Source organism: Lepidochelys olivacea, assembly GCF_965140295.1.
Source record: "Lepidochelys olivacea isolate rLepOli2 genome assembly, chromosome: 1".
NCBI lineage: Eukaryota > Metazoa > Chordata > Testudines > Cheloniidae > Lepidochelys > Lepidochelys olivacea.
Window position 1 is genome coordinate 263267787 of NC_140411.1, and position 24835 is coordinate 263292621.

Sequence of the window (24835 nt, forward strand, 5' to 3'; positions counted from 1 at the left end):
AACACAGCTGTTACTCTGAAACCTGTCATAATATTGAATAGCTACTCATTAAATGAGCACCATAAATTCTGTGCACTGAATAAGGTAGGGGTCCTATGGAAAAAAACAGTATGATCTCGAAAATAAATATTGTATCATAATGCATATGCACAAAGGAGCTGCATTATGATTGCAGAGGCAATTTACTTCAGGCATTTCCTGACTGCTTGACTCTGTAATATTAATAAAGTCCTTTTAACATAGTTTTTTGGTGTGTAATTTTAAAGTGTGTGTCAAGGCCTCATCTACTGTGTAGCATAACTGGATCAAATTCAATGTCAAACAACCCTGAATTCCACGGCAATTTTAATTCTGTTTTATTATTTAGCATTTACGTTGTGGTAGAACGTAGAGGACCAATAGGTTGGGGCCCTATTGTGCTAGGTGCTGTACAGTCATACACAGGAAGATATGAAGTTCAGAAAATTCACCCCTTCCCCTGCAACGAAATATCCTGTATAGGTTTGGCAAGCTGGTCAATCAATCAGTCAAATAAAGTCAGCTGACTACCTATTGTTTGACCTTGGTCAAATATCGTCAAATATTCCAGCAAGAATGCCCTGATGTAGGCAGTGGCTTACCTTTTTGATTGAATCATGGCGCCCTTCTTTCATTTTTTTACAACTTCATTTAATACTGTTTTGCATTTTTCCGAGTTAAAATAACTCAGTTAAGTAACTTGTTTCTTATAATTAAGCATATGTATCTAAGGGCAAGTCTACTGGAGACCATAAGGTCCGACTCTTCTTCGTTACCATTCTTACTGTTCTAATAAATTAGTGCTTTAAAATATTTGATAAATAACTTTTGGACCATTCAAATGCCCAACCCTACTTCTGTCTTCTAAATCAGGAGTTCTCCACCTTTTTCCTTCTGATCTCCCCCCATAATCCCCAACAAGCTATAAAAACTCCACAGCCCACCTCTGCCACAACAACTGTTTTTCTGCATATCCAGTAGATTAAAAGCAAGGGCCAGTGGTACGGGATAGCAAGCAGGGCAATTGCCCAGGGCCCCACGCCACAGGGGGCCCAGCAAAGTTAAGTTGCTTGGACTTTGGCTTCGGTCTTCTGCCTTAGGCCCCAGTGAGTCTAACACCAACCCTGCTCTCTGGTTTATTTTGGCAGACTTCCTCTAACCTGCCCCCTCCCCCGATGTCCCTGGACCACTGGCTGAGAACCACTGTTCTAAATAATCTACGTTTACACCAGACACTACAGTCATAAGGACAACTGCACACACAGATAGCAGTAGTACTCTGATCACTGAGCAAAAGAAGCACCTCCTCTAAAAGCTATACCACCCAGGCTGATATTTCATAGCTGACCAGAACTGAGCAATGTCACTGCTTGGATAAGAGACTTGTGTGTGCACAAATGAGGTGCTGCTGAAGTGGCGTTTATGACTCAGCAGGTGACACTTTCCATTTGGAATCTACTGGGCTAATGCCCAATTGTACTGTTAAGGAGCATGTCATTGCAGGAGGTGCTGTTCTTCAGAAGACATGAAAAATCAGAGGTTCTGATTATTGGGAGTCCTTAAACAGCCTGTACATTTTTCACAGGGAAAGGGGGTTTATCTCCCATGTCTTGGCTAAATTCCAGGTTTTTTTGCTGCATTCTATAAATTTAAAATTCCTTCTGCCATTTCAAGAAGATTCTTCTACATTTCTCAATCCAACTTGTTCCAAAGTGCTGCTGTGCACTGTTTTATCAGCTGCCATGCTCCACCCCTTCCATTACTGTATTCCCATGGTGGGTTACGAGACTCAGAGTACAGCAGTTTGTAAAGTGCTCTGGGATACTTTGGGGGCAATATGTGTCCTATAAGTGTAAGATATTATTAATCTTATTTGTTCTTACCTGCATCAATGGCACACGGGTAATGGTATCGGAAGGAGCAACCTTTGTTGTAGCAGCCTAAGGTGGCTCCTGGCTCCTGGCAGTGGGAACATTTCTGAAAGGGATGGAAAGATAGAAATATTAGCAAATTGGTGAGCCCTCTATCTCCTCCCTCCACACACCTTTTCCTGGTATTTCCACCACACAAACTTTAGCAGTTTCAGGCACTACTTTCTCAAAATGTATCAAGAACCACCAGGTCCCAAAGATCACTCTTTAGATTACATCCCCTTTAAACATCAAATAATAGGTCCCACCATCCAGTAGGTGAAACAAAGAGGTTTTTCGAACAACATACTTTTGCACAGCAGTGGTACCTGGACTTAATGTACTGTCAAACAGCAGACGGCTCTACCAGATTAACAGAACTTTCAACATTCCTTGCACCTACTAGGACACCATTCTTTCAGAACATAATGATGACCTCAGCACTGGAATTGCAGTATGAAGACTTGAATGTGTCTGTGGCAACTTTAAAATGAGAATTAGCAGTACAGAGAATGGATTAGGGGCCCCAGTTGGTATAAAAATCACTACCTGATTCATCTGGCCAAATCTTCATTACCACTGACATGTCAATCCAAGAGGACTGAGGCCAACCTGAGCATTTTGTCACACAAGATAAAGACGAGGTATACCTGGTGCTAAGGGAAATGCCACTGGGGAAAAAACAGCAATGTCACAAGAATGGCATGTCTCCAAAATAAAGGCCTTCAATGATACAAAGATGTTGGTACAGTAACTCCTCACTTAACTTCCTCCCGCTTAATGTTATTTCAATGTTACGTCCCTGCTCCATAACAGAACACGCTCGTTTAAAGTTGGGCAATGTTCCCTTGTTTGGCCGCCTGCTTTGTCCACAGCTTGCAGGATTCTCCAGGAGAGCAGCGACTTTATAAGAGAGAATTGCACAACTTGTAACAGCGCACCCCAGCGCCTCCCACCTGCCGGCGCATCCTGCGGATCAGTGCCTTCCTCCTGCTCATGGCAGTCAGCCGGCTTGAGGCATTCAGGAGGCTAGGGCAGGGGAGGAGGTGGCGGCATGCAGCCTCCCCCATCCCCTGCCCACAGCAATCAGGTGTTTTGCGGCGTTCAGGAGGTCTGGGGGAGGAGCATGCTCTAGGGAGGAGGTGGAGCGGGGTGGGAAGAGGCGGGGCAAGGGTGGGGGTTTGGGGGAAGGGGTGGAGTGGGTGGGCCAGGGGCAGAGGCGGGGGTTGAGCCCCTTGCAAAGTTGGTGCCTGTGCTTGCACAGTAGGAGAAACTGCCCCTGCAGCTACGCAAGGTGCTTCCTAGCCTACAGTAGTACCTTCAGCCTCCTTGCCTGTCTCATTGTCTGCAGTGGGCTGTGCCTGTGTGGGGTAAAGCGGGGGCAACTCCCAACTACAGTACAGCACCTGTATTAAATTGCTTGTTTAAAATTGTTTAAACCTTATACTGTATATGTATATAATGCCTTTTGTCCAGCAAAAACGAATTTCCCTACAGGGAAATTAGATTTGCTTAACGTAGTTTCTCTTAAAGTTGCATTTTTCAGGAACATAACTACAACATTAAGTGAGGAGTTACTGTACTAGGGCTGTTGATTAATTGCAGTTAACTCATGTGATTAACTCAAAAATATTAACTGCAATTTAAAAATTTAATCACAAATAATCGCAGTTTTAATCACATTGTTAAACAATAGAATACCAGTTGAAATTTATTAAATATTTTGGATTTTTTCCTACATTTTCAAATATATTGATTTGAATTACAATACAGAATAAAAAGTGTACAGTGCTCACTTTATATTATTTTTATTACAAATATTTGCACTGTAAAAATGATAAACAAAAGAAAAAGTATTTTTCAATTCACCTCATACAAGTACTGTAGTGAATCTCTATCATGAAAGTGCAACTTAAATATGTAAAATTGTTTTTGAGTGCAGTTATGTAACCAAAAAAACAAAGCAAAATTTTAGAGTCTACAAGTCCACTCAGTCCTACTTCTCATTCAGCCAATCGCTAAGGCAAAGAAGTTTGTTTACATTTATGGGAGATAATGCTGCCCACTTCACTGTTTTGTTTTTTAATTCAGTTATTTATTTTTTACATAATTCTACATTTGTAAGTTCAACTTTCATGATAAAGAGATTGCACTATAGTACTTGTATTAGGTGAATTCAAAAATATATTTTTTTACAGTGCAAATATTTGTAATAAAAATAAATATAAAGTGAGGACTGTACACTTTGTATTCTGTATTGTAACTGAAATCAATATTTGAAAATGTAAAAAACATCCAAAAATATTTAAATAAATGGTATTCTATTATTGTTTAACAGTGCAATTAGTCACACAATTAATTTTTTTACATTTATTTTCAGAGTGTGAGAACTTATCTGATGACCATTTTTAATTTCCATTATTTATTCCTAATATCTCAACTGGTTCATATATTTAATCGTTTTATCAGATGGGTGTGAATGCAACAGAGTGTGAGCTATTCACTGACTTACTGCAGCCTTAATGGCTTTAGAGAATTAGGCCTACTGTGTATTTCATTCAGAGAGCAACTTTTTAAGTAAAGGAAGTGTTTTTCAAAAGCATAAACTAATGTAAGCTTTTGAAGAAAGCTTGTTTCTGACAGGCTAAAATTTCCCTTCTTTATAAAAGGACCAGTCATGTGGCTAGCACAGATTCCATTTAAGGTTGAAAGCACCACCACAACAAAAAAATCCACCCCAATACCTGCAAGAACACTATGGTTATGAAAAATAAACCCATAACAAACACAGGAAATTCAGTTTTAGAGATAAAATGTGGCAAAAAGCATTACAAAAATAAGTGCTTGAACAATTGGTCAGAATCACCTGAAATTTGGACCGTAACAAATTTGTTTTTTGAACGCAGACTATATATAGATACAGATCTAAAACTGGTCTTATTTCCAAGTAAGTCTCAGATCTGATCCACAGAAAAGTTCCTGTCTCTATAGTAAGCAGGGGGTTATAGTATAACACCCTTTAAAAAAAAAAAAATCAGGAAAAAAATTGACAAAGGTATTCACTGCTCTCCACACCATGCCATGCAGACAATGAAGGATGTAGTTTAACATGTAAATGACTGAGTATAAAAGCAAAATCAGCTCCAACCATATGCCAGGTGCCTCTTTGAATCAAAGCAGATGTAATAAACGGGAAAGTCCGAGATGCCAGTTCTCATGACTTGTACAAATCCAGTCTTCTCACTTATGCCAATGCTCCTTAATCCTGATCTGCAGTATCCTTAACTAAATCAACTCCTGGGTGTCTTTTAAGCAGCAACTCCCAATCATGAAAAACTAGTACAATATTTATGACATAAGAAAATGTCCTTGAGGTCCAGGATAAAAAAGCCAACTAACTTACTTTTACTTGTCAGAAAAAGAAAAAGTACCTGGTTTCCAAAGGTAAAAATTCTAGAACTTTAATTCTATATCTAAGTGCTTGGACCTCTAGGCAAGTTTTGTAATTCACTTACTCATGGGACTATAACCAGCCTCAACATGTAGCAAATGGCTTTTTCTGGCAAACTATCAAGTCCTGCCTGTAAAGTCAACCACAGGAGAATCATATGTACTGTACTCCTGGGGGCATTCTACACTACTGTGCATGCACAGAATTCATGTCTAGTGCATAATTTTTTTTTTCTCCACAGAAAATACATTCTGCTGGAGAGGTACTGCAGTTACCCCTTTTGCCCACTGAAGGCTGCTGTAGCACCAGAAGAGAGAGCAGCCACACCCAGGCAAGAGCAGCCCCCGCTGTGGATAGGGAAGAGAAGAGGCTGCATCCCTCACAGCGCCCTGCCCATAGGACCAGATCAGGAGGCACAGGATATTGGGAAGGGAAGACAGTGTGGGGCACATGGTGCTGCTGGGGGGGGGGTGTGTCATAGACTGGGGCTTAGAAGGGCTAGTGGGTGAGGACAGACTGGGATGGGGTATGAATGGGAGTGGGGGGTACAGAACCACATGGGGACAGGGTGGCTCAGTGGGGGAGTAGGGACACATGGGGACAGGGGCAGATGTGTTTGACTGAATGAGAAAGGCTAGGGGTCAGCCAGGGTCTGCATGGGGGAGGCTCCCTAACAATCCCCCACCCCAAAAAACCCAACTGTTCCATACTACTTCTACCCACACCCCTCCAAGTTCACACCCAGGCTTCTTCCCAGCAATTACTTACCTCTCCCTCAGCTCCTCCATTACCCCTGACTCCCCCAAGCCTTTGACTGCTTCTGAGGGGCACAGGAAATACGTTTCTGGATTGTAGTTAAAATGAATTATTACTCAAAGTTCTGTATTAATATGGCTAGTAAGGAATCTATTTGTCAAAAAACATTTCCTGAATCTTGTGTGTCTGTATTGTTACAGACATAATTTATTACAAAATACCTGTGAGCAAGTATCAAAATAATTTAAACTGGCATATTTATATTGTGTTATTTTTGACAAATAAAATATGCAGAATTTTAAAATAGTGTGTCCAGAATTTTTAATTTTTTGGTGCAGAATTCCCCCGGAAGTAGTACTGACACCAGTCCTAGTTTCACCCATGGCAGTTATGCTCAAAATGCCTCCTCAGGAGTCCTGAATCACACAGCTCTCTTCCACCCCCCACCTCAACCCCCTCCATTCTCACTTTTAGACATGGCCAACCAAGGCTAATAATTCTACTAGGGCATAGCCCAAGTCAGCCATTCTTCTTGAATGGAGCTCTGAATGTCCAGTGTTATTCCTTTGAGGCACATGCCCTTCCACCCTTGCCTGCTCCTTTGAAGTGCCATAGCTCTGCAGCAATAAAAGAGGGCATTCCCACATATATTCTTCCGCACAATGATCTTTCTTGTACAGAGCACAATCAATAAGAGCAGAGGAGATGGAACAGCTGAGAATGAGCTGAAGTTGTGGAAAGAGATCTTCAAACTAAATGGAATATTTTGAAGAGTGTATTGTGCGATTTAACTGCAGACAAAAAAGTAACTTCAAAACCCCATAAAACAGTATGTTGCCTTTTTCAAAACATTCCTTTATATTTTGTAGCAATCCCCCCTATATAGTTGCAGCCCAGTCTATCCTGCTCTTCTAAGGGTGCTGCAGCATCACAGAAGCCCAGAGCACTTTGAAGCATGCGTCTTTCCCATAATGCTCAATGTGTCCATTTTTTGTTCAGTTACATGACCAGCCCAGCTCAGAATGGGTCAGGAACTTTTTCACGCTAAGGTTGTGTTAGTGATGGATAAATAGAGGTAAGAAATTTCAATAAAGTGAGAAGGCTGAAGTGCAGGAATCGGCCCTTTATCTCCCTTCTATGCCTGACCAACTGGATTATTACGAAAGTTGCCGGCAACAACCCCCACAACAGCAATTCCCCAATGGACTGCAATTCCATTGACTGTTCAAGGCAGAGATCATCTACTGCTCACTCTGCTGCTGCTGAACAAGTCTCCACTCTGGCAGATGTTGCTGCTTTTCTCAATCCACTGACAGTCTAATAACTCCATCTCCTCTATCTCCTGGGACCCACAACCATCTGCTACTTTCAAGGTAGGGTGGAGGAACCACATACACACACCAAACTACTCTCCATTTCTTTCCAGTTTCCTACCCTTCATACATCAGAAAGAGAATAAATACAGTTGATTACCTGTAACTTTATACAGACATAAAATGACCCATAAATCTCTATTAGGGAGATTCTTATACCACATACACATGGTATCAGAGTACCTCTAGATTATTTTAAACATGCAGTAAGTGAATAGAGATGGCTAGATGGTTTCAGCCTAATTCTGCAGAGACATTATTGCAAATAAAAAAAACACAAACCATGACTGGCAACCTCTTGGAGAAACAGAGAGCTGAAAGAACAGTGGGTTCTGCAGGTCAGGACTGAGGCGCACTGAAAGATGTAAGTATGTACAGCTCCTGCTTGCACTATGTCTGATTATGGCCAGTATTAACACCCTCATTTTCACAAGCACATAAAATGTGCATTTTACAATTTAAAAAATACTAAAAACAAGATATAAACAAATACTGGAATTTGTACAGGAAGACACATGAATTGTGCCAAACTGCCACAAACTAAGCTCTTCAGTTTCTGTTAAAGTTTTCACTTAAACCCCATCTTGCGGACAGTCACCAGGTAGTAGCTTGCTAGCCACTTTCAAAGGAATTATGCCATCCTTAGCCAGGGAGAGAGAACACAGGCTCTCAAGGGAAGATAAATTCCTATTGCTCATTAGGCAGTCTGCTTAACCACCTCTGCTCTCAAAAGCTGAAGACCAGCACTTGGACAAGGCTCCCAGGGAGAAGGGCTGATGAATGGTAATTACTGCCAAGTATCTAGCCAACTCTTGGCTCAAATACAAAGCAGCAATGATTGGTTAACAGGCCCCTCCCCCACAATCCAGCTAGAATCACAAAATAGTCAGTACCAACTAAAATTTCACACAGACAAAATAGTATGTCTCACCTGGAGTAGGTTGAAGGGAGGGTAGAGTTAGATCCGGGAAAGACACCCCCCAATCTCTTGAACTAAGTTATCAATGCTATAACAAATATTAAAGCCACATACATCCCTCTCCCTCACCATGCTATGAACAGCTCTCGACTCTTTCTAGCTCCAGCTCAGTCTCCACCTGACAATGTGAAGTAACACACAACCTGGAAGTGTGAACAACAGGGTGACAAATATAGTAGCAGTTTTCAACCAAGGGTACGTATACCTCTGGGAGGTACATCAACTCATCTAGATATCTGCCTAGTTTTACAACAGGCCATATACGTAAAAAGCACTAGCAAAGTCAGTACCAACTAAAATTTCATACAGACAAAATGAGAAAGTAAGCAATATTTCAGTAATAATGTGCTGTGACACCTCTGTATTTTTATGTCTGATTTTGTAAGCAACTAGTTTTTGAGTGAGGTGAAACTTGAGGGACTCAAGACAAATCAGACTCAGGGGCAGTGATGAGCTGCCAAAATCTTAACAACAGGTTCCCTCCTCACCCCACGAGGAGGTCGTGGCCCATTCCCGTCCCCCCGGGGACCCCTGCCCCATCCCCGCCCCCCGCATTCTTTGATGCGCCCCTCCAGACCCCTGCCCCATCCACCCCCCTCCCCTGTCCCCTGATTACCCCCAGAACTGGGCAGGAGGGTCTCGTGGGCCACCGTAGTGGGTGCCCATCCCTCCCCTAAGAGCCAGAGGGACCTGCCGGGAGGCGTGGTGGGGAGTCCCGGAGGTGCTTACCTGGGGGAGCTCCCAGGAAGCATCCAGCAGGTCCCTCTGGCTCCTAGGAGCAGGGGAGTGTAGCTAGGGAGGGAGCCAGGGGAGCGGCCGCTCCCCCCACTGATCACATCAAAAGTGGTGCCTTAGGCACCAGCTCTGTGGGTGCTCTGGGGCTGGAGCACCCACGGGGAAAATTTGGTGGGTGCAGAACACCCACCAGCAGCTCCCCACCCCGCAACCGGCCCCAGTTCACCTCACCTCCGCGCCGCCTCCTACCCTGCAAGCGCCGCCCCGCTCTGCTTCTCCGCCTCCCCGCCCCAGCTTCCTGCGAATCAGCTGTTCGCGAGGGAAGCCTGGGAGGGCTGAGAAGCAAGCAGCAGCTTCGCGCTCAGGCCCAGGGAGACGGAGGTGAGCTGGGGCGGGGAGCGGTTCCCCTGCGTGCATCCCACCCCCCGCCGGGTTACCTGCTGTGGCATGGGCGGCCCTCCTCGCCCCCCTCCCCCCGCCCCCCCCCCCCAGTTCACCTCCGCTCCACCTCTGCCTCCCTGGGCCTGAGCGCGAAGCCGCCACTTGCTTCTCAGCCCCCCGGCTTCCCGCACGAAGAGCTGATTCGCAGGAAGCTGGGATGGGGTGGGGGGAAGAGAAGCAGAGCGGGGCGGGGCGGCACGTTCAGGGGAGGAGGCGGAGGCGAGCTAGGGCCGGGCATGGGGCAGGGCAGGGAGCTGCCGGTGGGTGCTCTGCACCCATCAAATTTTCCCCATGGGTGCTCCAGCGCCGGAGCACCCACTGAGTCAGTGCCTAAGGCGCCACTTTTGGCCCGTTATTAAATTTAGAAGCCCTTTTAGAACCCTAAATTTAACAACCGGTTCTAGTGAACCGGTGCGAACCGGCTCCAGCTCACCACTGCTCAGGGGTACAGTAGTGTGAAAAGGTTGAGACCCACTGTACTGCAGAATCACCAGAGTTCTGCTCTGTTTCATTCAATATTTCAAATTAGGAACTACCCGATACTAATTTTTCCTGCAATTTGGGTTCCTCCACTATTAAGTGAAGTGGCTTTGACTGTGGTAGAAGGGGTTATGCCTGCACATACACACCCCCTCTGCTTCCATCTTATTTGTCAAAAATACTTTGTCGCACCTCTACATACAGGTTACAAACCAAAAGATCCTGCCCTGGGCCTTCTGGCCACCTTCTTCTTCCTGACCAGGTACAATACTTTTGTCTTCTGAAGTGACCCTAGCTGCCAGAGAAGAGGATCAGGCCAAAAGCTGCTTCCCTTTGCCTCCATGCTAGCAGGCAAAATGCTGAGCTGACAACTTAGTGGGGGCCCCAGTGATCTTATGCTAACTATTCGTGTTATCTGAAAGTTAAACTACCCCTGGTTTACTAGACAGGACTTAAAAAGCCTACTCAGCCATGGTGAGTGGGAATTTGGAACAGGAAAATGACCCAACAAAGGGTAGCTGAGGAGAAAGAAGCCTTGCTGGAGCTGCTACTGCTTTCCCTAGTGTGGAGCTGGGAGCTGGCTATAGCCTTATTCATTTATTTCATTTTAAATTCCTAGGAAGAAGGGGAGAAAAATTAAGGAACTGAGCCCAGAGGGTGGAGGGGAATCAGAAAGAGTGATTTCTTTGATTCTGCCTTGCAAGCTGGTGCTTCTCAGTTGATTCCTCATCTACACTTTCCACCAGTGGCTGGGGATCATCTACAGAAGTAGTTTAAGCAGGCACCTCCACTGATGTCAAACTATGCTTTTCAAAGTTTTTACCCTGAACATGCTTTCTTCTCAGCTGATTGGCTGCTTAATCCTGGCCCCGCCCTCAGACTCTTAGTTTCACTCCAGATGCCCTCCATGCCCCGCTCCAAATAACTTTCCTCCCTTCTATCACCATCGTTTGGTCCCCTCACTATCCTCTCCTCACTTCCTCTGTTCTTCCTTTTAGCTATCCCTTCATTTTTCCCTCCTCTCCCACCACTGTTATAATACAAAAACTTGTGGCACTAACATGATGGATATACACCTTCACTAGGTGTGATATATCCCTTTACTCCACCCTCTGTCTTGTCTTTTTAGTCTGTAAGCTACTGAAGACAGAGGCTGTATCTTATCTATGTTTGCACAGTGCATAAAACACTGAGGCATCTAAGTCCAATTATAATTAGAATTATAATAATAATAAAATAATCATGTGGGGAGGTCTTCTTTTGGTTACTTCTGGTTAGTCAGTTGGCAGGCTGGCTAGAGTCATCCTCTCTCCAGCTACCCTCTGTGAAGCTGGAATAACAACAGAAGTAGCAGCAGCGTCCTGTTCCCAGGGAAGCAGACTATGAAGAGAGGCTTCATCACAGCCAGCTAAGAGGGAATAATGAGCAAACAACTGCTGCCCCATGAAGAGGTGAAGAGTTATTGTTAAAGAGATATTGGGGGAACGGAGGTGGAATGATTTTGGGAGGTCGTTGTTAAGAGGTACTGAGTGGGGGCGCGGGGAGGGATGAGAAAGACTTTGGAAAGGCCTTGTTTTTAGAGGATGGGAGCTGTAAACAAGTATTTTCACCTGGGCTCAAGCAGAATCAGAGAGTAACTCTGAATTGAAGAAATTAAGGACTGATTTAGTTTCCAAGATTTCAGCAATTAAAAAGATAGTCACTGATTTAGCGTGTGCTGTAAAGTGGAATGGGAGAAGCAGCAGGCAGACTCAGAGCTGCCGTGCTGCATAAGGCTGCTGGAGCAGAAAGACAGCTGCAGCTCAAAATGGATGATGTGGAAAAGGGAAAGAAGTAGTATTAGTATGAAAGGGGTGCCTGAAAAAGCTGAAATGGAAATGCTATTCAATACGTACAAATGTTGATTAAGGACATATTAAATTTGAGCTCTGTGGAAGGGGGGAAAAATAGACAATGCATACAGGGCTTTATCCTCCCTCCCTACCGCCATCAGGGTCGGTAACAGACCCAGAAACTTAACTGTTAAATCTCACTACAGCCAGCACAAGAATTTGATTAAGAAAAAGGCTAGTGAACATCTAGATCAGTGTTTCTCAAATGCAGCCACCAGCCTATTTGTGTGTGTCCACAACAGCCTCCTGGGCAGTGGGGGTTGGGTAGGAGGTAAACCAGTAGCCCCACCCGGAAGCACCCAGCTGTTGATCCTAGATGCGCCGCCTTGGTGTTTGCTGGCACCATCAGCAAGGGTCAGCACCCTGTACCGCACAGCCTCCTGAAGGTCTCCGGGCAGCACCTCTGGAGACAGGTGGGGCTGAAGGAACTTTGGACTCAGCAGACAGTTTGTAAGTTCCTGACCCACCTTCTGTGGGCAGAGGGGCTTGGCCTTCAGCCCTGGGGCCAGCATTAGACAAAATAGCACTATGGGCAAACTTGTATTTTGGCACCCTTGACCCCCTCTGACTCCCCACTCCCTGCTGCCTTCCCCCGCTAAGCTTCATTCTGCAGCCTCACACCCCAGGCCCACCCCGCTCCTTGCCTCTTGACCACAGTGCCCCCCAACCACAGTGTCCTGGGCAGTCACCCACATCGTCCACCTGTAAGGCTGGCCCAGGTTAAATCTCCCCTGACCTGCTCCCCAAATACAGAAGTCAAACTATGCTTATGCGTCAAAGCATCCCAAGAGTCGCTGATTACGTTTTAAAGTTGCCTTGTAATTGCCATAAATCATAATTCACACTCATTCCCTTCTAAATATTAATACAGCACAGGCAGAGCTAAACTACATAGGTGCAGTTTTTTTCAAGTCACAAAGCATATTCACTGGCTAACCACTATGCTTACATCGCATGCTTCTATAGCACCATAAGCAACTACTGGCCAATATCATTGCATGGTGTCTGGGTAAATTGAGATTGTTCTTAGCAGAAGGTGAAAGAGTTAAAAACATAAATTGATATCGGAAAGTTTTTAAAAAAATCAGTGCCAGAACATGATCCTGAATGTGATACAGAGATGGCTCTGGAGAAGCCTTCTAAGAAAAGCAGAATGTGGAAGGAAGAAAAACAAACATTTCAGGACAAGTGGGAAAGGTAGTTTCTTATGTTTCTGAAGTTATCCATTTCCACACAGGTTGCAGTGTGTGCTGTTTGTAAGAAATAAATTTTTCAAATTAAAATTTACGCAACGCAATGTCACGATGCACTCATGCAGAGGTTGTTGAACAGAACTACCACAGTGAATTTCAGAGGCGCGAACTGTTACATGATGCAAAAACCGAGCTCAGAACACAACAGCGATGGCTCAGAGATTTTTTTGAATAAAGTGGATCAGATACAGATGGCTACTTTTAAAGTTGCACTACCTTTGGGGAAAACAAGGAAAGCATTTAGCAACAGAGAACTTGTGATGAAAATTGCTTTGGCCGTGTAAGCAGAAAATACAATTTTCAGAGAGATACTACTGAGAAACGACACGTTACAGAGGAGCACAAGAGATCAAGCAAATTTTCTACAAAATGAAATAGCTGAAAAAGTTGCAGCTTTCTACAGCCTGTGCTTGGATGAGAGCCTGGATGTCCCAAGGGAATCATATTTATTCTCTTTTTTGACTGTGATCGCCCTGTTATTTGGAAGGCGTTTTATGTCAGATGAGCCTTAGTGCTAGGCCAACTGGCAAACACATTTTTCAGTTGTTCAGGTGAGAATGGAGGAGTGCCGCATTACCTTTTTGACAACCTGTGTGGCCTGACAGCTGATGGGGCAGCAACTGTGCAAACTGCACAAGCAGGGGTGCTGAACTGCTACCAAGAAAAATGCATGCAAACCCTTTTTGTTTCACTGTTTTGCCCCCCAAGAAGTACTTGTCAGAAAGGCTTCAATCGAAAGTATGGACGAGGTTGACTCTGTAGTGAAAAAGTGCATCAACGTGCTCAACACCAGCAGCACTAATAAAGGGAGATTCACAACTCTGTGCAAAATGAGCTGCGAAACACATAAGGTGCTGCTGAATTACAACCTGGTCCTGTGGCTTCATTTTAATTACAGTGTACAAAGACCATTTGAGCTCTGGAAAGAGCTTGTTGAGGTTTTGAACAGTTTCCCCACAACTGTCCCAAAAGCTACAATATCCAGAAGTACATGGTTGTTTTCTCTTTTTGAAAGAGTTTTTACCAAAGCTTGCTTCCTTGAATCTGGAACTTCAGAAACCTCAGCTAACGATATTTGACAGCATTAAAGTAATTAATACATTCAGAATGACAATCACTGACATTGTCCAGCACCTAGAAGAGGAAAAGGACTTGCCAGTTTTTTTAAGTGCTTAATCAGTTTCTCATCTATCAGGATGAGAAAGTGCAGCAAAAGGTCAGCTTAGCTATAACCAAATACCTGAGTATCCTTTCGGAGGATCCTGAAAAATCATTTCAGTGAGAGAAACTTTTTCTGTCAGTATACCTTCATGACCGACCCATTCAGCAATTCTGGTTCAGGTTTTTTTGGCTGCAAACTAACTGCATTGCAAGACCAATTAGTTTCCTTTGACTTTTTGGATTTAAGCAATTTCAAGTACCTCATGCTGCAAATGCGCAATGATGCAAGAATGAAAACATACTTCAGTCAGCCCAGTATTACAGTACAGGACTTCTGGAGCAATGTGTACCTGCTTGAGGACACCTACAAGCCCCTAACTAACATTATTTTGCTTTTCTTGTCCCTGTTTCCTACTACTGTGCTGTGTGACAGGACATTCAGTGCACTGCATTTTCTGAAGAACAAGTACCGAAACCGCCAGCCACTAATGCTAACCTAGAAGCTTCCCTTCCAGTTTCACAGGAGACATGTGACCTTGCAGACTTTCCATTCAAAGAGCTCCTGAACTTCTGCAAGTAGTCTGAGCCACACAATGGATGTGTTAAAACTCAGAACTTTAATTTCATTATCACAGTGTATTAGTAAAGTATAATATAACAGGATTATGTTTGTTGTTACTATCATTATTACTGTATTGGATTGATTTTTTGTCTGTTTCTGAAAGAGAAAATTTTTGGACATATTTGCAGATATGTTTTTCATTATTATTTGGCCTTTTATATGTAAAATCATTTTTAAATTTACTTCAGAACTGCTGTACAAGCACCTTTTACCATAAAAAGCAAAAGAAACAATAAAAAAGACAAGAAGTGAAAAGCACCTTATTTGTGTTTCTGCTGTGTTTAGGTCCAGTAAAGAATAGACACAACTGTACATTATTATTTAGTCTGCAAAAAAGAGGAGAGCTGACCAAAACTGCAAAAGGAAACAGAAGGGCCAAAATTCACTACAGGTGGGAATTTCCATTTAAACTCACATTCATCTTCCATGATCAAGCTTATTATCAAGATACTCCAAAGGTGAGAAAACTATATTCCAGACTCTTGGTATAGGGAACAAAGGCTCTAACATGCATGAATACACTCCAGAGGTAAAACTGATAAAAGTGGTAGTAAAGTCATGGCAGATGGTGAAACCCAAGAAAAGGAGGGTAGGAAAAGAAAAGAAGGACAGGAAGGGAAATGGTGGGGTAGGCAGGGAATTGGTAAAATAGGAAAGAGTTACTTAAGTTTACAAACAGAAATTATATCATAAGATGATACACAATTGTGGGAACACCACACTCAGTAAGAGAGGTCGTTTGCCACATAAGGATTCACACCAGTAATTGACCTTTTCACAGACCATCTTTGGGAATTAGATTAGGAGAAAGTCTTTGGTGACTGGTTTCAGAGTAACAGCCGTGTTAGTCTGTATTCGCAAAAAGAAAAGGAGTACTTGTGGCACCTTAGAGACTAACCAATTTATTAGAGCATAAGCTTTCGTGAGCTACAGCTCACTTCATCAGATGCATATCGTGGAAACTGCAGCAGACTTTATATATACACAGAGAATATGAACCAATACCTCCTCCCACCCCACTGTCCTGCTGGTAATAGCTTATCTAAAGTGATCATCAGGTGGGCCATTTCCAGCACAAATCCAGGTTTTCTCACCCTCCACCCCCCCACACACAAATTCACTCTCCTGCTGGTGATAGCCCATCCAAAGTGACAACTCTTTACACAATGTGCATGACAATCAAGTTGGGCTATTTCCTGCACAAATCCAGGTTTTCTCACATCCCCCCCACCCCCATACACACACAAACTCACTCTCCTGCTGGTAATAGCTCATCCAAACTGACCACTCTTCAAGTTTAAATCCAAGTTAAACCAGAACATCTGGGGGGGGGGGGGGGGGGGCGGGGAGGAAAAAACAAGAGGAAACAGGCTACCTTGCATAATGACTTAGCCACTCCAAGTCTCTATTTAAGCCTAAATTAATAGTATCCAATTTGCAAATGAATTCCAATTCAGCAGTTTCTCGCTGGAGTCTGGATTTGAAGTTTTTTTGTTTTAAGATAGCGACCTTCATGTCTGTGATTGCGTGACAGGAGAGATTGAAGTGTTCTCCGACTGGTTTATGAATGTTATAATTCTTGACATCTGATTTGTGTCCATTTATTTTTTAGTCTGCAAAAAAGAGGAGAGCTGACCAAAACTGCAAAAGGAAACTGGTGACTATCCATTTGAGATGGGACAAAGCCAGATCCAGGTAGCATGGCAATGGCTATGTACCAAAAAACAAAACAAAAACCAGCCCACACAATTTTAAAGTTTCTGAATAAGCCAAATAAGAATCAATGGCTCTGCCTTTTAAGGTTATGTCTTTGATTGTCAAAGTACTGAAAATGTCATCAAAAAGAAAATCTCTGGCAGAAAAACAAAAGCAATCCAGCACACAATTCAAAGATATTACTTCAAGAAATTCATTTTTAGGAGGAGTAAATTGTGGGTGCAACAGAATTGGTTTCAGCACTTTTTTTTTTTTTGAAGCAAAAAATAAGGAAATGCATAGTATTTGCTAAACCTGAAGTGTTTCAACTCAAAAAGTGATGATTTATCTTAATAATCCAGTTCCTGTAAACAACAGTGAGTTTACTGTATTTTTCCCCCCAAAAAGCCATTTTCCTTTTGATAATGGGTTTTTAAAAATACTGGAATACTTTGGAGTGGGGAAATTTTTATACATGGAAGAGACTTCAAATTGTATACCAAATCCTTACTGGAAAGAAAACAACAGACAAGGAAAAAGATTCAGCGCTAACCTATTATAATTATCAATCTCTCTGACTGTTGGAGAAGGTTGCACTCAGGGTAACAAGATTATTTACTTTATTTATACTCATTTATGTATTAGAATAACACTGATATTAATTTGTAAATTCTTTTTAAGGTGGCAAAATATGCAAGAATTGACACTATTTTACATGGTCAGAACCAGGATGGATGAAAATCTATTTTTTAAAAATAAATTTTTTTTTTAAAATTTAAATCAGACATTTAAAACAAACATCAGACGTAAAAAACATTTAAATACACATTTCTTTTAAAAATCGTTTAAAAATAGATTTGAAATTACGGCAACCCATTTAAGGCCTAAATTTACTATAAACTATTAAAATAATTAAATAAAATATGCTGCATCAATGAACCCATTGTAAATTTTAAAGATATTAAAGGATGCTACTTTTTAAATCATATACAGAATCAGGGGAAAACATCTTTAAATTTTTAGGTCAATTCAAGCTTTATAAATATGTTACGATGTCATACATTGCATTAAGTAAATATCTATATTATTTTCAGCCTTTACAATGAAGCAAACGCTGGCATTTACATTTGTCCAAATGTCAGTACTTTCAGTTTCTGTTGTGCAAAGTTTCAGAGTGGTAGACGTGTTAGTCTGTATCAGCAAAAATGGGTTTTAGCCCACGAAAGCTTATGCCCAAATACATTTGTTAGTGTCTAAGGTGCCACAAGTCCTCCTCATTGTTTTTGTTGTGCAAAAAATCTTCTGCTTTGGTTACTTATGGTTTCAGTTTAGCTACCGGGGCGAAGAATAGCTTCTTCATGTGAACTAGTTCACACAAAGTTGAGAAACTGAATGGGAGTTGAAAAGGCAGGGGAATTTATTTTTCTCTTCCAACTTATGAGTAAAAGCCAGATGGAAGAGCTATTAATCTGAGAATTTGAAGATAGTAGGGCCAGATTTTGAAAGGTATGTAGATGCCTAAAGGTGCCTAGTGGGATTTTCAAAAGCATCCAACTCATTGGTTTTATTCCCATTGATTTAAATGGAAGCTGGGTGCTTTTGAAAAATCCCACTAGGCACCTTTAGGCATCTAAATACCTTTGAAAGTCTGGCCCATGGTGACCAAGAACAACCCGTCAATTCACTAACTATAGTTAATACTTCCTTAGTTTTAAATGCAGAATATGTTTTGATAAACTTATTTTTTTCTTATGTATCTAGCACCTTTTAAGGTTGGCTTTTTAAAAAAAAAAACAAAAAAATGTTAAATGCTTTTTATGTACAATTTTAATCTGAATTCCAATTTCCATTCAAATGCAGGTTGACACAAATCCTGAGTAAAAAAACCCCCACCATCTAATAAATAAGAAACGTGTCACCACGCATAAAAAATGTAAAAGTTAAGACTGAATAAAGGAGCTTAAGCTACATAATTGCTTAAAGAAATGCGCATGTAGCATATCCTCCAGGTTAACAAAGTGTACACCAAATTTAGTAAAGACTACATTATGTTGTAAATCAACAAAATGGTTGATTAATGGTAAATGATTTAATGGTTATATGAACGAATGAGAATTAACCTGGCTTTAGGAAAAGAACTAAAAAACCAGGTACCAGGATAAGTGAAATGGCAGCAGCTCCAGGTCAATTAAGACACCTGGGGCCAATTAAGAACTTTCCAGAAGGCAGGGAGAACACTAGGTTGATTGGGACACCAGAAGCCAATCAGGGGCTGGCTGAATCTAGTTAAAAGCCTCCCAGTTAGTCAGGTGGGTGTCCATGTCAGGAGCTGTGGGAGGAAGTTGTGCTGTTGGAGAGACTGAATTGTACATTCTAAAGGGTCAGCTACCATAGCTGATACTATTAGGGTCCCTGGGCTGGAGCCTGGAGTAGAGGGTGGGCCCAGGTTTCCCCCCCCCCCACCTTTGCCCCCTGATTAATCACTGAGAGTGGGAGACAACAGAGACTGTGCAAGGAAGGATAACTTCTCCTCACCTCCCTCGCTGGCTTATGATGAAAACGGCTCAGTAGACTGTGACCCTTCTCTCTAGAGAAGGGTTACATGGAGAGTGAGCCTCTGAGGCTAGTGAAATCCACCAGGAAATGTGGGACCCACGGAGGCAAGGATAGAGCTTTGTCACACCACCCTAGTCAGAATATGCTCCACAGGAAGTAATATTTAGTATTTTAGATGGATCCAAAAGGTAGTCTTACTGGTAAATGAATTGTTTGATCTCTAGGACAAGTATCAAGTTGTAGCAATTAAAGAAGACATATTCAAAACATTCAAATAAAAATGATGATGATAATAATAATAATAAGGAGAGGTCTCCTATAGAAGGCAGGTAAAGCAGTAGTGAGTGGTAAGCAGACAAGTATAACTTCAGAGTTTCAAAAGAAAAAGCAGAAGAAAAATTAAAACAAAATTGCAGACTCAAAAGATAAATCAACAATTAAACAGTATAAGGAGAAAAGTGAATGTGTTAATTACCAACATGACTGAAGAAGCCCTCAGGCATACAAAAGTATGAAAAAGGATGTGTGTGTTAAGTTGTTGGCTCAAAAGCTTAAAAGGATTCAAGAGGAACACATTCTACCATTTAAAAATAATCAGCAAAAGTGACATCATAATGAAGTATATGCTTCTCCCGTCAACTGTACATTTCAGATATTCCAGGCTCTGCAGTTATTAAAAAAAATCTAAAGTAGTAGGCTTGTCAAGAGACATGAGACTGAGAAAGAAACTCTAGATGTAGTAGTAGTTTTATAGGCAATAGCAAGTAAGAACACGGCAAAACTCCAGGGGCCTGACTGCTTTCTAGCTGAATATTACACAATATTTAAGGAGGTATTAGTAGATTCTTTGATGGATATAACTTTAATACTGTTCTATCAGGGCAGGACTGCCTCCATCTATTGAGTGAGGTACAGTTTTGGTTCTCCCTGAAGCTGGAAAAAACATTACCTCATGTAGGTCTTATAGATTCATATCATTGCTGAAGGACAGAAAAATATTAACTACCCATTTGCAATCCATGCTACCAGTTTATATAAATTCACATCAAACTAGATTTATTAAGGATCAGACATTTGTCCATAATATTCAGAGTACTTGGAATAATTCATAGGACCAGTCAGATAAAAAGGGGATGAGTCTTTTGTTTTCATTTGATGCAGAGAAGGCTTTGTTTAGGATAGATGGGGTTTTTTATTTAAAGTTTTGTCATACAATGACGACATTGGGTCACCCCCCTCCTGAAATGAATTACTGCTTTTTATACCAGCCTAAAACCATCTTTGAGAGTCAGTGGTTAAGTCTCCTTTGTTAGAGTGATACAGGTGAACCAGACAGGTATATCCACTTTACTTTTTGCATTAGCCTTGGAGCCATTTACACAGAACATAAAGAAGGGTTACTTACTGACAACTATTGCTTTTCAAGGGATGCCTCTGTGGATTCCCACTTAGAGGGCTGGCAGCCCTGATGATGCCTTGTTTCAGAAGTCCCCAAGTGGCAATGCACAGAGGCCTTCCAAGAATGAAGAATAACTTAATTTACTAATGGAAATAAAGCTTGCCAGAACATATTACAAGGTATCATAAGTATATAAAGCTATACTTTTTTAATCTAACCAAAGCATTTACCTAAAATTATCATCTACAGGAATTTATGATTTTCTGGAGAAAAAATGGTTGTGCAGTAAATTATGCAGAACCTGAAATGCTAGCCATAAATATATAGAGACTGAAAGTCTTCCCTCCAGAAATATTTTAGATATAAAAGGACAAGAAATTCTACAGAGGGACCTGGGAACTCAAATCTCAAATAACCTAGAAGACACATGCAATTTAAGATGTCAAGCCATTATTTTAGCAAATTAAATAAAACGGGTTGTTTGTTGGGGAAGAATGCAATCTTACACGTCAGAGAGAATAGTCAGAGTCAAAATGAGTATTTTACCTAGGATTTTTTTTCTTATTTCAAAATATTTTTATAATCACTAGATAGCAGGTACATAGAGAAAGATTTTGGTCTTCTTATTCCACATAAATTCTTAACACAGCTACTTTATATAGACCCATAAAGCAGAATATCTAGCTGTTCCAAATATTATTTGGCAAGACAAACCCAGCCAGCTCAAAGGAGTAGAACTGGGAGTACTGTAATCCAGCCAAACAATAGGCCTTTACTGAACAAGATGACGATGACAGTGTGCATATTGCTGTTCCCATGATGTAATAAAAAAATTATGCCCTCCAAAAATGAATACCTACTTTTGGCAAAGCTTACCCTTGGGGTGTGGGATAGAACTAAAGATGCAAGTTCATTACCATCATTAATGGCATCCAAACTAACTAAAATAATGAACTAAAGAGTTTAAAACACTGGGAGAGCCGAGGAATACGCAGAGTTGATTTTTTTTTTTAAAGCAGATATTTTTCTGAGGGTTTTTTTAAAAGACGCGAAAACCAAATTTAATTTAGCCAACTTCCGATGGTACTAGTAGCTTCAAGTTAGGCACCATGGTTTCTCAACTTTTTGTAGAAAAACTATTTTATACAAAAACACACCTTTGGATGAATAGGAAACTAAACATTTTACCCTTTGCAGGCAACTTTTCCAACAAAGAAATATTCAGTATGATGGGGTGACCAAACTTACTGACCCTCCAAGCTGCCTGCAACAATCTTCAGAAGTTCGAGAGCTGGGAGGCACCTGCTGGGGCTCCAGCCCAACAGGAGGCACCCGCTAGGGCTCAGGGCTCCCTGTGTGGCTGAAGCCCTGAGTCCCAACAGGTGTGCCCTCTTGGAGGGGCACATGGGATCACGGTGCGCCCCCTCCCGCCCTGATTTTTGCCAGAGTTTGCTGGCCCCGCTCAGTCATATAGTGTGGCCAGGCCCCCTGCCATGCATGGCAGCTGCTGGAGCCAGCAAGCTGAGAGCCACGACCCTGGGAAAGGCAAGAGCAAACAGCTGGGAGCTGCAGGGAGAGCCGCTGCTTTTGCTGCTGCTTCTCCCTGCAGAGCTAACACCTGGAAGCTGCAGGGAGGGGCCACTGAGGGTAAGAGGGGGGCATGTGAGGGGGAGGGGAGGTCATGACTCAAGCTGTTGGGTGGGGGGGACCTTTAAATTGTGCCCCTCACTCTTAGCAGACACCAGTCATCTCTAGCAGAAGCCTCTAGCTCCACCACCTTGCAGCAGGGCAGAAGCCATGAGCTTTCCCCACAGTCTGGTAGGCAGAGAATGGGGGGGCTCTGCAAGCCACACTTTAAGAGTAAAAGAACCATACACGGCTTGCAAGCCAGGGTTTGGCCACCCCTGATCTATGACAATGGGGAAATGCTATGGGTGGACAAATTTCACAGGCGGCATAGGCTTTGACTTTGCAAAGAAATCCAGCAACCTCAATCTGTAGTACAACAGAACATCTCTTTCAATACAAACTGACACCAGCAAGCTTAAAAAAAGGTTATATACCAGTGGTTCTCAACCTATGGTTCAGACCAATCAGCACACAGTCCCATGTGACATGCTCACAGCCATACAGGGGTGGGTGGGTGTGTGTGAGAGAGAACATGAGAGGGAGCGCATATGCGGCCAACAATCATAAATAGGTTGAACTACTGATATATATATAAATTGGATGGAGATAGCTATCAGAGAAATTGTGGAGGGAAAAGGTGATCGATCTATATGTAGTGGACATGTCCAATTATTAAAAAGAGTACTAGAATGTGATTTGTAACCAATAGTTAAACATTTATTAGCAAATCACGTGGTAACCCTGCTGGGGCTTCGTACAGTAACTCTTCGCTTAATGTTGTAGTTATGTTCCTGAAAAATGCAACTTTAAGTGAAATGTTAAACGAATCCAATTTTCCCACAAAATTTAATAAAAGAAAAGGAGTACTTGTGGCACCTTGGAGACTAACCAATTTATTTGAGCATGAGCTTTCGTGAGCTACAGCTCACTTCATCGGATGCATACTGTGGAAACTGCAGAAGACATTATATACACAGAGACCATGAAACAATACCTTCTCCCACCCCACTCTCCTGCTGGTAATAGCTTATCTAAAGTGATCATGAAGTTGGGCCATTTCCAGCAGAAATCCAGGTTTTCTCACCCTCCGCCCCCCCCCCCCCCACACACACACAAACTCACTCTCCTGCTGGTAATAGCCCATCCAAAGCCGCCTCTTCCCATCCCCACTCCACTCCAGGCCCACTTCTTCCCACCCCCACTCCACAGCACACCGCATCCCCCCCCCCCAAGAAAGTCCTAAGTGCCACCAAACAGCTGTTTGGCAGTGGGTGAAGCATTGGGAGGGAGGGGGAAGAGGCAGAGAAGAGGAACTCGTGCAATGATCCCTTGTAAAGTCGCTGTTCTTCCTCAAAATTGTACATGCAGTGTAGGCAGCCAAACGACGTTATAAGGGAGCATTGCACAACTTTAAACAAGCATGTTCCCTAATAGAACAGCAACGTAACTTCGAAACAACGTTAAGTGAGGAGTTACCGTAGCAGAAATGGTGACACAAAGAAGAGAAGAATTCTGTTAATAGTTACTGCATTATTGAAAACCTCTCACTGGAAAACCTCTCCAAATTAGAAGAATGGTTCAAAAAAAAATTCAGGAGATCATCGTTAAAGAAAAATATAATGCAGCAAAACAGAGGACAAATAAATACTTTAGTATTTGGTTGCCATTTATACAATACTCAGAGCACACCTGCAAACAAAAACCCATCACATTTGGGATGTTAAAAATATTAATAACTACAAGACGACTTGCTGTGGCTTGTTAATGAGTAGAGACAGAACTGTTTAAAAAAAAAAAAAAAGCCCCGAGAAACAACACACCTAAGGCTGCTCCTCTAACATTATCCCCTTCCCAATAGATAAACTTGACTATAATGACTCAATCCAAATATGAACCATTCATTATTGCAATTGTTAATATTGCATTTTTGGTATTTGTGTGGTAAAGATTTGTAAGACTGACTACACATTCAAAATAAATATAAGAAAAATGGTATTCCTGGGTGTTGAAAAGATGTACATTTTGTTCTTTAAAGACTTAGCTCTGTACAGACCCTAAAGCTTTTGTTTTTAAAAGTATGTTTTTAATTCTTGACATTGCAAAGATAAACTTCCAAAAGTGAACCAATGCACTGCCGTACCATGTCTGCAAAGAGACTGAAATATATGCATCAAGTGAGACTTCAACAGCTCCACTCATCAACAGGTTAACTTTAAAGCCTAGATGCTAACCTCTCCACTGCTGACAAGAGGAGCAACTTGAACTAGTGAGAGCTTACACAAGCTTGTCAAACTGTGCTGGAGATCAACAGAGAGAATCATGGCTCTGTCTACTCTAACCTATTTCTTCATGTTTCCCATCACAGCAGCTCCACCAGCAGTAACAAGTGATGGGCTCTATGGAACAAAGCTCTAGTGTTTTTACAAGTTAGGGTGCACTGGCGTAGCACAGTAATGGGAAATTTTAAACTAAAAGCTTAAAGCAG

General features: G+C 42.1%; 1 protein-coding gene across 3 annotated transcripts in view; it reads right to left on the minus strand.

Moving 5' to 3' along the window:
- The window catches only part of TCF20 (transcription factor 20), a 213389-nt gene that overhangs the window by 21317 nt on the left and 167237 nt on the right, over positions 1-24835 (minus strand). For all 3 annotated transcript variants that reach the window (XM_084627342.1, XM_084627344.1, XM_084627343.1), the window contains exon 3: positions 1902-1995. In XM_084627342.1, coding sequence (XP_084483468.1) covers positions 1902-1995 — 94 coding nt within the window. The remainder of the gene's footprint in view (positions 1-1901; positions 1996-24835) is intronic.